Consider the following 15,877-nt stretch of genomic DNA (forward strand, 5'->3'; position numbering starts at 1 on the left):
CCGCGGCGCGCGGCGGGGGGGCGTGGCCGGGTGGCGCCGCCGGCCAATGGAAGGCCGCGGGCATTTTTCGAATGCCGCCCCCTTCCCTCCCCCCACTCCGTCCCCACCGCCTCCACGTCGCGCGAGAGCGCGCGCGTGCGCGGGGAGGGGGCTGCGCGCGCTTCCCGCCACTACGGCGCTGAGGCGATTCCCGCCGGGCGGGGTCGCTGAGGGGCCAGAGGCGGCCCCGGGCCCTCAGCTCAGCCCCGCTGGATCCTCACCACAGCCCCCCCCCAGGCTGCGACCACGCCACCGCCTCCTCAGCCCTGCCAGAACCGTGTGTACGTGTTCCTGTGTCACCTGCTCCAGGTGACCCTGCCTAGGCTGGGGTTTGAACTGGATCTTCTCCAGAGGCCCCTTCCGACGCCAGCTATTCTGTGTGTACCCGTGAATTCCCGTTCCGGAGCACTCCAGCCTGTATCTCACCTCCAGCCTCTCGCTGCGTGCTCCTCTCACCCTCTTCGGTATCCCCAGTGCCGCTTTCCCTTTGCCTCATCCCTCATTAGCTGTGTAATTATTGCCTGCCGCAATTACACCAGTCCCAGCGCTGAGGTCTGGCTGCAAGCTGGGAATTTTCTGTCACAACACGCTCACAAGTTCTCCCATGTGGGAAGGATCCCTTTCCTGATGATACTTTGCTGTTTCAGGCAGTTTTTACCTGTGCCTCCGCTGCTCAGGGTGAGGATTATCAAGGCGAGGCAGAGCTGAGGTGTGGTCCACACTTGTGTCTTCACTGCCACAGTAATCTCAGCTGTGCAGATACCCTGAGAGGTAAAAACCAAGCTTCTCTTGTGTACCTCTTGCTACACTTTTGCTCCAAGTTTACTTTATTTAGCTAGACCCATGGATCTTCTTTTTCCCCCCCTTTCCTTCAAAACCCAATGCTTTACCTAACGTTGAGTTTAAGGTAGAATTCCTCAGTTCCCTGCCTATTCTTATTTTCTGCCATAAGCATGCTTATAATAACAGAATCATTAAAATTGGAAAAAACATTAAGATCATTGAGTCCAGCCTTTCCCATGGCACTGCCAAGGCCACCACTAAACCACGTTCTCAAGTGCCACATCCACACATTTTGAACAGCTCCAGGGATGGTGACTCCTAGCACACCACAGCAATTTCATCTGCTGTCTCTTGTCCGAGCAGTTTTCTCATTTTTGTTTTCTGCACGTAATCTTTACCCATCTCCTGCCAGCCTCTCTCCCCATTTGTGTTTTTACAATTTGAAGACCATATAGGCACTTACCCATTTACTTGGGCACTTTTATCCCTGCTCTGATGGGAAACCCCTCCGCAGGCACATTTAGAAGCATTTACACCATTCAAAGCACTGCAGAGGTTTCTTATTTCTGCAGTAATGCCTGCTTCTTGTCCAAGCTTCTCCCAATTCTTTCCTCTGTAGGTGACTACTCTAAGTTTACTACCCCTGAGAATGTCACCTTCTAAAGCCTGGCTCCATTCAGTCTCCTCCGCTCCAGAGGATCCCTGTGATGTGGGGCTGAGCAGCCCTGGGAGCGCCGCAGACAGATGGCTCCACTTTGCTGAACATTCCTGTCTTGCCTGTGAGTGTGAAACAAACCCTGTGCAACTGCAGAAAAATGTGTTCTTTGGCTTTTTTCCCCCTACAGTGCCTCTCTGGCAGGAGGGGAAGGTAGAGCAGAGGGGAAGAAGAGGCGGCGTGTGCTCCTTTACTACTGAATTTTAAGACATCAAGAAGGAAAAGATGGAATCAGAACAGCAGCTTCCTTTGCCCACTGCAAGGATGTGCCCCAGCACCTGTGTTGGCTGAGCCATGGAGCTACAAGTGGACGAGAAAAGCTGCTGTTGTCTCCTTCTCTAGTTTTACCTCAAAATCCATCCCAGAGGGGAAGAGCAGACCCTTCACATTCCTTACAGCCACCATGTGGGATCACCACCTACTGCTCTGTCTCCTCTGCTCAACTTTTTGGGCAGGTTTGTGTCATTTGTGTCCCTCTTCCTGTTCCCACAGGAATGAAGCTGTGGGAAGGTCAGAGCCAACACAGGAGGAAGGCACAGGGAAATCCACGGCCAGGGAATCAGACTGCAGCAGGGAGCTGCTGCCAGAGTTATTTGTGATGGTGTCAAGCACTATCACTGTCAGAAATACTTCTAATAAGTATTAAATATTAAACACTTTTAGTAAGTACTAAGCACTGTTAATAAGTACTAAGCCTTCTCAATACATTTCCTGCCCACAGGTGCCATGGACTAGTAAGATCCCCACTGTTCTTTACCCTGAAATTAATTCCATTTGATTCCACCTTGCTGTCCCTTAGAGCTCTCCTGAGCCTCCCCACAGCTTTGGGCTTTGGCTGTGCTGCTTGCAGATCATCCAGACACGTGGCATTTGTTCCCAAGGAGTCACTGCACAATTTGCACTCAAGGGTTTTACTGTTTCCACCCAGTGTCCAGAGCAATGCCACAGTGTTGTTCTTCTCCTACAAACTTGTTTTCTGGTATAGATACAGCTTTGAATTCGGTTTTAAATCTGCCCATGGAAACTCCATTCCAGGGGTTATTTTGTTGATTTTCTTACCCTCCACCAACTCACATTTTCCCCAGTTTACCACATTTTTTCTTTAAAGTGAACTCTTTTGAATTTACTAAGCACCCTTCTGTGAGGCTTAACAGCTATCTGCCACATTATTACCTTTTTTTATTACCTCTGTCAAACTGTGCACCTGCTGAAATCATCTTTTGCCCATTCATTCTCAATCCTGCTGCGTCTCTGTTGCCAAATGCTGTTTCTACATTGACCAGCGGCTCCAAAGTTCAGCTCTGAATACATTCAGGCCTTGCCTCTGGCGTTGTGACACCAAGTTTTTGTAGATTTTCTGCTTTTCCACTTTTACCTCAGCTTTTACATTTATATTAGAAAGCCTTTTATCTCTTTCTAACCTGCAGTCCACCTGGCTCAGGGGGAATTTCAGCCTTTTTTCCAGCCCAGCCCAGCCCATGTCTAGTCACCAACGGACTGGGAAGCTCCTCCCTGTCACTCTGCTCTTTCATCCCTAAAATTCCATATTCTACTGCTGCTTCTTCAGCTTCTTGTGCTTTGAAAAACCACTCTAATATCATATATACACATAATCCAGTATTCCCTGAGAAGGTCATTACCTTCAGATCTCATTATGCCTGAATATGTATCCAAGGGGGCTGTGTTGGTTCTGTGCCCAGCCACGAGGGGATGGGCACTGCTCTCTTCAGCTTGACCCTGTATCTGCACAGGGAGTGATGCCAAGCACAGCAATCCCAGAACCATCACTGAACCAAACGTTTATTCATGTGGGTCTCTCACTTGTTGAGGCACACAAAAACCTCCAGAGGCTTTCTGCCCACAGTAAAATAAGCATTACACAAGGAACTGTTACGTGGTGGTGCTGCCCTTCCTGCAGACACACACATAATCCTTGTCTTTATGCCTGAACTGCTTTTTTAGTTCTTCTGCTTTATTTATTACGGGATTTTTCTCCCTTTTACATGTCTTGCAGATATAGGGACTTTTAGTCCTTTAAATGGCATTTGTTGCTGATTCACTTCACCAAAGACATCTCCAGAAGAACTCACAATTCTCTTCCAATTCATCTTTAGTTTTTTTCAGCTGCAGAGTCTAACTGTCATCCCTGCGGCTCCTTTAATTCTATGCAAAAATCCCTCCTTTTCTGCTTTCAACCCCAAAATGCATATTCTCTGCCTCTTCATGGCTTTCAAGATATCACTTTTGATTTCTTTATTCCTTATCAGCTTCCTAATAATTAGTTTTCCATATTTTTCCCAGTATCACTCTATACCATCTCCCAGCTGATCTCCCTAGCTGCCCCTCTCACACCCTTAAGGTTCTATTTCCTTATCTTTTCAAACATTTCCCCCTTTCCAAGGGGTATCCCATTCCTCTATGCATTTTCAAACCAAACAACCCATTTTTTGCATCAAATCTAGCAAGTGAATAAAAATGCACTTAAATACACCGAAGTTGGTTTCAATCTGGAGCAAGTGTAGAATAGAAACACCACTGGAGCCAACAGGAATTTGGAGCAGGAAAATGTTATGGACTGAGCAGCCTCCACAGGCTGCAGCTTTTCTAGAAACATCCTAATTTGAAACAGATCCCAAGTGCTAACGAGGTAGGTGCTGTCATCACTGGAGGACCAGGGGCTGGAAGTTGTGATTCTTTTTCTACACCACTTTTGGCATTACAGTAATTTTACCCAAAGCAGGCACATGAAGTAACACCTCCACTAAGCAAAGAGCAGCTGAAGACCACCAACTCAACACTGCTCACAGGGACAGCTCTCCCAAAGCCACATATCCCCACAGGTAAGAGATCTGGCAGTGGGAATTTCCTTAACTCTGAACCAAACAGTGTTTTGGATTAAAACCAGTGAGCTGCACGCAGGGGCTGCTCCCCTCACCTGGGCAGGCAGTAACTTGCTGCCAGACCTCCTGGCTGGAATAGTTTTGCAGCCACAAAAGCTCATTTTTGGCTTCCTAATGTGCACTCACCCCCCACCATAAGCAGCCTGGCTGGACTCTGGCCTCTGTGGTGTACGAGAGCAGTGTCATGCCTGTGAGCCTTGCTGGAAGACAACTGAACAGGAATTTAAAGCTATTTTGGTGATGGCTCCTGCTGGAAGAGCTCTAGAGCTGGCTCACTTGTTGCTCTGTGGAAAATCTTGTCAATTGGCTTTTCTTTGAGATGTCTCAGCTGCAGCTCAAGCTCCTGCTCAGAACATCCACCTTGTGATGCTGCAGGAGGCCTGGAGAATCAGATGCATTTTGCTTGGAGAACAGATAAAACACTCAAGTCCTGTTTTGCAGAGATGAGTCAAATTCCCTGTGTTTATGATCCTGGTGTATGAGAACACCCTGGGTGGCACAGAGCTGTGAGCTGAGTCCATGTCCATGAATTTGTGCAGTGGTGGTGCTGAGTGCATGCTCCCTTCATGGGAGTGATTCCCTGCACTCTCACATGAGTGGGAAGTGGCCAGGACCAACAGATTATTCACTTCATGCCATCTGTAATGTCACAGAGCATTTGTACCAAGTGTTACCTCAGACCAGCTCACCCTCCATGCTGAATGACTCACTTGCCTTCACAGGTGAGACCTGAATGCACCAGCTGCATCTGCCAAGGTGATCTTTGCAGCTCCTTTCCAGCTATTCTCCAAAATGCTGTGATAAACCACTTCTAACAGGGTTCTGCTCCCCTCACTAATGCTTTGAACCCTGGGAGCTTAGTAAAACTCTGCCTTATGGTAACAGCTGCCACTAATTCTTGCAGGGGGCTGCAACAGGACAGCCAAGAGCTTCAGTGCTCTCCCCGTCACCCAGTAGCACTGACATTTCCCAACCAGCAGCATCTGGTGCCTTCCCCACGCCTACTCCCCTCTTTCCCATTTGCAGCCACAGCATATCCATCCCTGCAGCTGGGCCAGCAACTTGGACAAACTCCCCTATGGAAAGGACTGAATGGAGTGGGAGCTGGTTTTATTCCTGTTGCCGTTTCAGCACAATTTAGCAGCTGGAAACGAGAAAGAGAAGCTGGTGCCACATGACAAAGCTTTCCACAGTCAGCATCCCTACAGCAGCGTTTAAAGAAGCAGGAGTTATATTTCAGTAAACAGCAGATCCACAATACTTCACCAAAGGTGGCAAATGGAGCCCCTTGAAAAATTGAAGGGTAGGCAGCCTGAGGTTTCCTTGGATATTGTGATTTAGTCACGCTGCTGGAAGCTGAGTTAATCAATCTCTTGCTGCTGTTCTTTGCCCATTGCTGGTTTTCCTCCAAGGGCTTTTTGCAGGTTGTCTATCTGAAGAAAGCCGAGAAGGATCCTCTGGGCTGAAGCCTCTTGGTCCCCAGGCTCTACCCTACAGCTGTTGCAGGTTGCACGTGGCCCCAGGCACAGCAAACCTGGGGTTTCTGTCAGCGTGTGGGGCCTTGTGCAAACCTCGGGGCTGGCACCTCATGAAAAGCCAGTGGTGTGTGAAGAGCTCAGGCTCCTGCTGGTGCTGCTTGGCTTCAGATACTGCTCAGCTGGCAGCTTCCAGGCCAACACCTTCCAAAGAGGAGAAAGGCCGAGTTCCAGTTTCCAGCCTGACTGGGAGAAGCAGGAGCTTGGAGCACTTGCCAGCCCAAACACCTCCCAGTGGACTCACCCCCAGGTAGAACCCAGCATTCCTGGCCCAACTCCAACCATGCAGCATCTCACCCTCACATATGACCTGCAGCCAGCAGCCAGCTCTCCTACAGGTGGTTCAGTGCCTCAGGGCCAGGGCTGCTGGCTCTAAGGGCACAACAGCATTCTGGGGAGGTCTCATTTTGAGCTTTCTGTCCCGAAAGTTAAATCCTCTAGATTCTGTGAAAGAAACCAAGCATACAGGCCTAGCTAGCAGCTTCTCTGCTCTGCTCAGGACACTTCTGACAAAGCAACCAAGAGTATCTACCAACAACTCATCATGGGACCAAGTGCAGCAGAACAATCACAGCCACCCTCTAGCAATCAGATGCAATTGGCTTTAAATGTTTTCAGAATGCTTAGCAAGTTAAGGGGACTTTTGAGAGACTCAGCTTTTACTTTCTCAGTAAAAACAATATATAGGGTTGGAACAAAAGCTCTGTGGGTCACAGCAATAACTGGCCTAAGTTACTACTGGCTAAAGCCTTGTGCACACTAAAAACCACCCCTGCAGAGGAATCCCTTCTCCTGAGCCTCTCCTGCCATGTTGCCTATCACGTCCTGCACCAGGGAGGGCTGATCCCAGGCAAAAACCCCCAGGAGCTGGACTCAGTGATGCTGATGGGTCCCTTCCAACCCAGCATATTCTAGATTCTATGAAAAGACACTTCCATACACCAAGATCTGCTCCTAGACCTGAGGCTTTTTTGGAGAATAAGGTAAAAGCTGAACGTTGACACAAGCAGAGAGCACAGCATCCCGGATCAGTGGATTTCCTGACCTGATTCCCAGAAATGGCTGATCCTGTTCTGAAAACCCTTTCCTAGAAAGAAACCAGCCTTAGGCTGGTCTGAAATGTGCTGTTTGGTGGCTTCAGGTTATGGGACATTCTCAGTAATAAAGAGGGATGTAAGCAATGCATCTGCTCCTTGCCTGTGCTTCTGACAGTGCCCCAGCCTTGGGAAAGGAAGGGTTCCCAGCAGCAGAAATGGTTCTAATGCCACTTTTCCATGCTGAGCTGCATTAACCCCCTGCCACAGGGAGGAGCCTGCACACAAGATGTGTTTCAATAAGATCAAGACTAGGAGAAAACCCCTCAGGACAACCTGCAGTATTCTTGGTGTAAACCTGCTGCCCTCCTGCTGAGGCTTTGCTGTAACGTTGGGCCAGTGTCCACAGCACATCTCTCCTCACACAAAATGAGGCTCCTGCAGATTGCATTCCATGGGAACCTGCTTTAATTAATAATTCCCTTTTCTATTTCATATACCTTCATATACAAGGTTTTTTGTATTTTATAACACTCTTTACAAGAAACTGGTTCCAAAGATCTTTCATGAGCCATATCCTGAGGAGCCACAACCACCTGCAAGCCTGTTTTCCTTTCCTAGAAGGAAACTGGAAAGCAACTGGGTACAGTAAATGCATGGCACAGAACACAAGAGGAGCAGAGGAAGGAGTCAGGAGTTCTGCTCCTTGCAGTGACATTGTTGGGAAGCAGAAACTTCAGGTGACACAACCACAGGTGGAGACCTCAAGGCCTTGTGCATAAACTGCTCACAGCATCCAGTGTGCAGCTGAACTGATTTAACTTCAGAGAAGCCAAAACCTGCCATGCTGCAAACCCAGCTTTGGGTAATTCTGAAAAACCCCTTGTGAAAATCTGTAAGAAGTCCTTTCCTGACCTTTGCAGGACACTAACAGGGCAAGTTCTCACCCCCTGGAATGTCATTAAACACTCTAACAAAGAGGGGAAAGATTTTCTCCCCTCACCTGTACCCACCTGCTGGCAATTCCTATCCCTTCCAGCCAGTGCTTTTCCAGCTCTTTGAGCCAGAAGGTTCAAACTCCCCAGACAGATTTCCCAGCCCTGACACACTGGATTCACAGGGCTGTTCAAAGGCTCTGCAGCAAGTCTGTCCTTTCCAAACCAAGGCAATGAGAGAGAAATCAGTCCTTGCAGGGCTCTGCTGTTGCACACTCATGTTCTCAGCAGGCTCTGACACTGCCCACCCTGAGAGGAATTCCATCATTTGCCCACACCAACTTGGCAATATTTACCCTTATTTACATACAAACTGGCATCCATTTAATTCAACTATTTAACTGCTACAAACCACCATGTACCGCTCAAAAAATGCCTTTTGGAAGAAGAGCACCCACATGACCTTCTGCAGAGGTGTAACAGACACCCCTGGAGCCCTGCTGGGTGGGGGTTCTGTGGGGACAGACCTTTTGGAGACCTTGAGAGCCCATCCAAACCTCTGGGCCCTCTGGTGAGGCGGAGGCATCACTGGGTGTGGTACATGCAGATACATGAGCATACAGTAACGGTGAGAATATTTTTTTCATTTTTTTTCTTTTTTTTTTAACAAAACATCAGAGAAAAGTGTTTTATTGTTACTAAAAAAAAAATAACCAAACAATGCTCTAGTGTTTTAGGCCATGGATTCTCTAGCTCAGATTCATGGGGTGGAACACATTAACAGGGAAAGTGTCTCATGGACCTCTCCCCTCTGGTCACAACCAGGCACCTCCTCCCTCCCCCATGGTGATCAAATCACATCCTCAGGCAAGTACAGCAATTGTTTACATGTAAAAGTAAGATTAGGAAAGTAATGTATTTGTAGCCTTTCTTCCCTTTTTTTTTTTTTTTTTTGTTTCTTTTTGTTGTTGGGTTTTTTTGTTGTTGTTTTTTGTTTTTTCTTTTAAGAAGTGATTTAGCAGCTGGAAAGAAAAAGACAGCATCATGTGAGCAGTCAGTGCTGCAGACACCCCCAGCAAATGCTCCACAGGTTACTCACGGTCCATGGCCCACAGTTCACAAACCACATTTCAGGGCTCCCCCAGCTTTGCAGAGTCCTTGATGGCAGGTGCTTGTCACAGTGAGAGCCAGCAGGTCATCTTGGGTGGCTGCAGAGACGCGCGAGGGCCTTCCTGTCCTCAGCAGCAGCTGGGTCTGGAGCAGCAGCCTGGGTCCTGCAGGGCACGGGAGGGGCTCCCACGGCTGTAGCCGTGCCCCGGCCGTGCTGGCACTCGGGCAGCGCCGCTCCTCCGTGCTGCACCCTCCTGGGGTGGGCTGCTGGATCTCGGCTCTCACAGCTGCGGCCTCCGGAGCTGCCAGGGTCACAAGTCCCCACTGATCCAAGTCACAGAGACACGGCTGCCACACGGCTGGAGAGACCCAGCTGGCCTCAGGCCCTGAGGTCACGTCCCAGCCTTGGGAACCAACTGCTCCCGCTTGGCCCCGCAGCCACTGGCTGCTCCTTGGCCACGGGGCTTCTCGGCACAACAGCATCCCCTGTTTTCGTTTTTTTTTCCTTTTTTTTAACAACAATTGCTCTCACCCTTCATTTTTGGTAGTCACACATACAGACACACACTATATGTACACAATTTGGGCCCGAGGACCTACGGCATGCCAAGGAAGCCAGCACCGCTCAGGATGGTGCACACATTCAGCAGCTGTCAAAGGAGAAGTCATTTTACTTTCTTTTAAACTTGCAATGTTTGTCTTTATTTTGTTCTTTATATTTTGAAAGTGAAAAGAAATAGTATTGAGTCAATTTCTTTCTTTTTTTTTGTTTTTTTTTTTTTTAAATATTTGTTCTATGTATTTACAAGCCTTAAAGTTGCTCTAAAGGTTCTCAAAGTATCACTAGTACTTTTTTCCCCGGGGTAGCACGGTTTTCAATGAGTTATTTTCGGAGCACTCTGGTCCGCAGCGGTTTTCTCAAATGCATTTTTCTTCCAATCCAAGGTTATGTATGGTTTGATTACTATTTTCTTTTTTAATTTCTGAAGCAAGCTGAGAGGCAGGCAGAAAAATCTGATGACAATAAAAAAAAATTGATCTTGTCCTCATCTAGCTCACCCCAACCCCCTTCAAAGTTTTGTTGATTTATCATGCTTTGAAACAAAACTGAGGTGCGTATGAAGGGGAGGGAAATTTATTTCTTTGCTTTTGTTCTATTATACAATTTGTTTACAGAAACTGCAAATTTAAAAATTACACTGGCATTTGCAGTCCTTAAAATAATAAATTAAAAGTTTTCAACTTGTTTTTGCTAAACAGATTTGTTTTGCTGTGTTTTTTCCTAAGTATGAGTCCTTGTTTAAAAAGAAAAGAAAAAGATTAAAACAGAAAATATTTTCTATAAATAATACATGTATTTTGGTTTAGTGCTCCCGCCCTCAGGTTTGAAGTTTACTTTTGTGGGTTTGTTTTCAAGTACCTTTTTGCCTCCATGATCACCTCGGTGTTTATCGAGTTTTACCTCTCCCACTCGTGCGTGTGTGGGGCAAGGGGGGTCTGCGAGAGAGAATTGGCCTTGCTGCACTGTGATTGGCGAAGACGTGAAACTTTTTAAAAAAATACTTAAATTGTTTCTTTTTTGTTTGTTTGTTTTAAATCTGTATTTTAAGTTTTAATTATCCTCTGACTCCTCTTCGGCCTCCCGTAGCCACGTGAAGAACGCCGTGACAGATTTTAGCGCTACTCCTTTCCCATTCTGCTCCGCTGGGTCCTTGCTGCTTTCCCACTTGTAGAAGGCATCCTCCGAAATGACCTCCTCGTCATACAGGCAATCAAAAAACATCCGCAACAAATCTGCAGTAATGGAATAAAGGCAGGAACATCTGTCAGCCCTGGCTGCGGATAAGGGGATTAACGCGACCTCTTGGCACAGGAGATGGGGAGACAAGGAAAACACAGGGCTCTTGCTCAGTTATTGCTTCTGGCTGCTCACACTCAGGTGAGGGGGAAACTGACCCCTCTGACACGGTCAGAGGAGAGAGGGAAAGCTGGGAAAGCAGCTGTGGGAATATGTTATCTAGATACTGGCTGGCAAGCAGGACTCCAGCAGCCCATCTCCTCTGCACCACATGTCTGGATAACCTCCAACCCCGGATTTTTGTGGCTCATCAGGAGAGATAATGCCCAACTAATGTCATAAAGGGCACTAAGGATGATCATGTTGGATGTTTTGAGGCACTCCTGGATTTTGTGCTGCAGATTCCCTGGAAATCCCTGCTTCTTTGGCTACTCCCTTGCCTCTTGTCCCGCAAGGGTTTTCTGCAGCATCTCTGGGACAAAACTCAGCAGCTGACCAACTCATTTTATTCCCTCCAAGCCCACAGACATCTGTGGAGTAGCAAAGCAATAGCAACACCCATGCTCTCACATGCCCAGGTACTGCAAACTCAACAGATTATTTTTTACTGCTCTTTTTTTGCTCTCTTTTTATCAACAGAGGTCTGTCCTTTGTTCTGTGTGGCTGCTCAAAAGAGAAACCAAAAGAAGAGCCGGCTTCTGGCCAAGCATTTGGGAACTTGAGCTGCTCTAAAAATCTGGGATCTGGACAAGCTGAACCCACCCACACCAGCTTCTCTCATCTGCTACCTACAAAGGTAAAGAAAACTACATCCTCTTCCATCTCCCACAGAACCCCCCTGCCCTTATGCAGGCTCAAATCCCCAGCAGAGAGGCAACACTTACTAGGAGGTTGATCAAGTTTTACTATTGATGCTTGTAGTGCATAAAGTGCTTGTAGTTCCTTCTCTGTGTCTGAGTCCAGGTACTTGAGTAAGATGGGCACTCTCTGTTTGATAACAGCAGTGTCCACTCGGAAGCTGGAAGAGTCCGCTGAGGGGAAGAGGAGAAAGCAGGGTCAGCTACCACATGGCAACAGGGACAGGTCTTTGACTGCCTCTACTGATGCAAACAGCAACCACAAACACAGTTTAGAGTAGAGAGAAAAGGAGGATGAGAAACAACAGGAAGAATTCTTGCTTAATGGCTATTTCTGGAAGCCTTGGTCCTTACAGGTCCCCACGTTCACTGCCTGCAGTGACCCCAGCTCCAACACAAGCAGAAGCAGCACATCCTTACTTTGCAGTGCAAATAGTGTCTCCAGAGGCAACTGCATTAAAAAGGTTTTTAGAATTTTTTTTTTCTAAAAATACCAGGGCAGAAACAAAATCATAAGTTGCACATGATATAGGAAATAGTGAATATATAAAAATACACATTGGAAGTCCATCAGCCACAAGGATGAATTATTCAGCAGATCATTCAACCCACTTAAGTGATATATTGAAAACAAAAGAAAAAAAACTCAGTTAGAGGCAAGGCCAACATTTAAACCAGAGGATGATTTTCCTTACACAACAGGGAATCCTCAAGCGTTGGAAATGAAGTCCTGTGTCGTGTCTCTGTTAACACTAGGTGGCACGAGCAAGGCTCTGCTCCAGAGAGAGGAAAGAGCTGGCCTGTCCCTCCCCTCCTTCATACAGTGGAATCCAGCCCATTCTCTCCCCTAAATCACAGCTCAGAGCAGAACCAGACCCTTTACAAGCACCACTTATTGCTGTGCCAGATGCCAACAGTAAAGTTAAAGAAAACCAAGTGAACTGAGCAGATGTTTCTGCCTGCAGTGCTTTACTCAACCCCCACTGAGGGCTTGAGGCTCACATGTCTGGCTTGGGAGCCCTTCCTTCCCTGTGTTTCCAGCTGTACAGTCAGGCAATCCTCAGAAACCATCTTTCCAAAACTGAAACTTTGGATATAAAACTCTCTTCCAAGCCTGAGCCCCAGACTGGCTTCTTCCTGCTGCCCACGCTGGCTGCCCACGCATCTTTGCTGACACAGGAGTGGAAATGTTAATTGCCTGAAGGGTGATCTCAGTCATTTCCACCTTCATTAAGAAACTCAACGAACAACTGGCATTACCCAGAGCTGTCTGAGACCCCTGCTCACACAAAGTCACTGGGACACACCAGGGTCACCTCAGGAACACCACGCCCAGCAAAGTGCCCGGCTGTCACGTGCGGAAGGGACACCCTGCTCTTGGGCACAATCCCAAATAACAGAAAAGCCTTAGTGTGTGACAAAACACAGCCTTGGCCAGGGAAATGTGATATAAACCTCAAAAATACCAAATAATTCTTTGCAGGTTTGGTTTGTGTGGTGTTTACACTGCAAGTTACTCACCTATAATAGCTGCTTTACAAACTGCTGTCATTAAAGCTCTAAGGAATGTAGGTGAACTCATCTGGCTTTCATCTAGATTAGCCTGGAATCAAGGGGAAATGGACCAGTTAAAAAGACTGCAGGACTGCAAACCTCCAGCGCTGAGCCTGGCAGCAAGTCCAGGCTCAGCTGTGGCTGCGGCACAAACCCAGCTCACCCCTGCAACACTCAGCTTCCCCACTCACTCCTTGGAACTCCCTCAGGGACATCAGCAGGCAACACCAGCTCCCATGGGATCCATGTGCCACTGAGCACCTCCCACGAGGAGCTGTTTGTCTGCAGAAGCAAACCAACCACGCCGGGTTCCTGCGACGCCCTCGCACAGTCTCAAAGAGTTTTGGGCTTTTCCAACAAACTTTACAGCGTGCTCCTTGGGTGGAGATTGTTTGCTTTGTAAAAGAAATTCAGGGAATGGCTGTGGAAACTGTCCAAGGCTCCAAAGAGCCTGTGGGTGATCCCAGATTTTCAGTGCTGCCTTCATTCCACTCTCAATTCCTCTAACAGCAGTGGAAAATGACATTTCTAACACGTTGCTCTGCCATAGAAATACCCAAACTGAAGCTGACCAAGATTTAGTACAAGCACAGATGTAAATGCATAGGTTGGGTATAATTTCAGACACTAAACATCTGAGTTAAAGAAGGCAGCCAGAGACTGAGAGCAAAGACCAGGGGGTTGATAGGCCTTTTTCTCTTTTCTTTCTTTATTTTTATTTTCTCTTCCAGTGCCTGGCCCAGTGTACTGGGAAAAGGTGCTCTCAGTGACTGCCCAGGATGTTTTTACAGTGGGAAATTTGGAGAGGTCATGTTGGGAAAAAATAGTGAGAAGCTTCTCTTCGATATTTTATGAAGAAATGATGTAGCAGTGTACATCTCAAATATACTAAGTGGCAGAAGCAGGATATTCAGTGTCAGAAAGTCTATAGTATTTAAAAGGTTACATAGTTAAAATGGCTAAAAGCCTTCCTTCCTGAAACTGACTCTTAAATACTGATTATATTTTAGATCTTAATTCTTTAGAAGTGTTGATTGCACAGACCAAATCCTCGCAGTGTCCCACACCCTGAGATATTTACAAAAGCAGTTAAACAGTCTGCAGGGAGGGTGAAAATCTCTTTGTACCTCTACCCAATCAAAGATTTGTTCATCATTCGCCTTGTCCTCAACAATGAGTTTTTCCAGCTGCTTGTTCAGCTCTTCTGCAGACAGTTCTTTCTCTGAAAGTGCTTCTGAGGAACTGGAACAGTCAGACTCCGTGAACTCCAACTTCTGCAACACCACATGTGATGATGAGAATTAGTGAAATGTACTTTCCTAGGCTGAATTACACCAGATTGAAGCAGGAAACTACATTTAATTCTGCTTCCTGGCATCTCTCAGCTGCTCAGTTATTGTTACAATATCAACTTTCCCTGTTCCAAAGGTTAGGAAGCATTTTACACATGGGAACTCCATTATCCAGCAAAGACAAGGAGGCACCTCAGGCAGCTCCAGCTCTGCATAGCAGAGCACAAAATCAAGTGTGTGTTGCCTGCTGGAGCTATAGGGGCTGGAATGCAACAACCAGAGCTGGCCCTGGCTCAAAGGAATTGCAGCCAATGCCCCAGTTCCTTGAAAACTGTGACAGAAGAGCTGCAGTGCCCTCAGCAAGGCCCAGTCCATGGTAATAATTTGATTTCCTGCAGCACTTCCAAAGTGCCAGAATAGGGCAGTGGATCACTTGAAGCTCCTAAGGGAGACAGTGACTTCCTGAGGAGCAGCACCAGCAAGAGGTGAGGCCTCCATCAGTCCTGGCTCCCTCCAGGATCACAATCCAAGGTGGGATGAGTGAAAAATTGCTACCGTGAATTGTGGCCCTTCTGTAGATTGTCTGTCCTTGCTCTAAAACTCATTATTGAATGGTTTTTTCCCAGCTGGAGAAACAGATCTCCTAGAGGAAGCCAGGTGACTGAAGATGTGTGTCTGGGATCAGCAGGGACAGGCTTGTCCTCCCTGTGCTTCACAAGGTGGAGCTGAAATCATCTACCCCACCTTGGAGACACTCCACCCCATATTCCAACTGCACATAAGAAGGGGATGGAAGAGGATGAACAAACAGGATGATCAAACAAATGATCTGAACTCACCTGTTCCATGAGAAAGGTATGTACATCCTCCCCTTCGGGCAAGTAGTCCTTCCAACTGAGGCCAGACTCCCTCCACAAGGCTCCCACTTTCTTATGGCTCTGAAACACAAGCAGTTTGTCCCTTTAAAGAGCTGAGGGACACCCTGGGAACTCACAGGGGCCGGAATGGTGCAGCTGTGTCAGGAGGAATAAAGGACAGTTCAGCCACCCAACAAACACCCAGCAATGAGTGAGAACATCTGGAGATCCCGTGCAAGAGAAACCACATGTGCAGCCCCCTGGGAATGCACATCTGTCAGGTGGGCAACGCCTGGTGACGGGCACTGGGCAAGGCAGGAGTGACACGGGGGGGTCGCAGCGAGCTCCGAGGTCACCTGGGAGCAGTGACACGTGGAACAGGGCACCTTCCACGCCTGACTCAGACCCTTCTCCTGACTTACTCCATCACACACTCCCTTGCCTCGACAGTGAGGCTCTGACAAACTG

The 15,877-nt window shown here is 47.6% G+C and overlaps 1 protein-coding gene and 1 long non-coding RNA gene across 11 annotated transcripts in view; one reads left to right on the forward strand and one right to left on the reverse strand.

Moving 5' to 3' along the window:
• Positions 1-149: 149 nt before the first annotated feature.
• Positions 150-7,157, forward strand: LOC132337850 (uncharacterized). Its single transcript, XR_009489281.1, has 3 exons — positions 150-810; positions 1,442-4,377; positions 5,464-7,157. It is a non-coding gene; the product is annotated as an uncharacterized LOC132337850 (long non-coding RNA).
• Positions 7,158-9,802: 2,645 nt separating this feature from the next.
• Positions 9,803-15,877, reverse strand: part of EIF4G3 (eukaryotic translation initiation factor 4 gamma 3) — a 143,107-nt gene continuing 137,032 nt past the window's right edge. For 9 of the 10 annotated variants that reach the window (XM_059866800.1, XM_059866791.1, XM_059866798.1 and 6 more), the window contains 5 exons: positions 15,392-15,490; positions 14,388-14,534; positions 13,228-13,309; positions 11,734-11,880; positions 9,803-10,845 (listed from right to left, as the gene is read on the reverse strand). In XM_059866800.1, coding sequence (XP_059722783.1) covers positions 10,664-10,845; positions 11,734-11,880; positions 13,228-13,309; positions 14,388-14,534; positions 15,392-15,490 — 657 coding nt within the window. In that variant the 3' untranslated portion in view covers positions 9,803-10,663. Of the gene's footprint in view, positions 10,846-11,733; positions 11,881-13,227; positions 13,310-14,387; positions 14,535-15,391; positions 15,491-15,877 lie in introns of those variants that run through there. The other variant, XR_009489280.1, reaches the window with a different exon arrangement.

The sequence above is a fragment of the Haemorhous mexicanus genome, chromosome 23, assembly GCF_027477595.1.
Source record: "Haemorhous mexicanus isolate bHaeMex1 chromosome 23, bHaeMex1.pri, whole genome shotgun sequence".
NCBI classification, from domain to species: Eukaryota; Metazoa; Chordata; class Aves; order Passeriformes; family Fringillidae; genus Haemorhous; species Haemorhous mexicanus.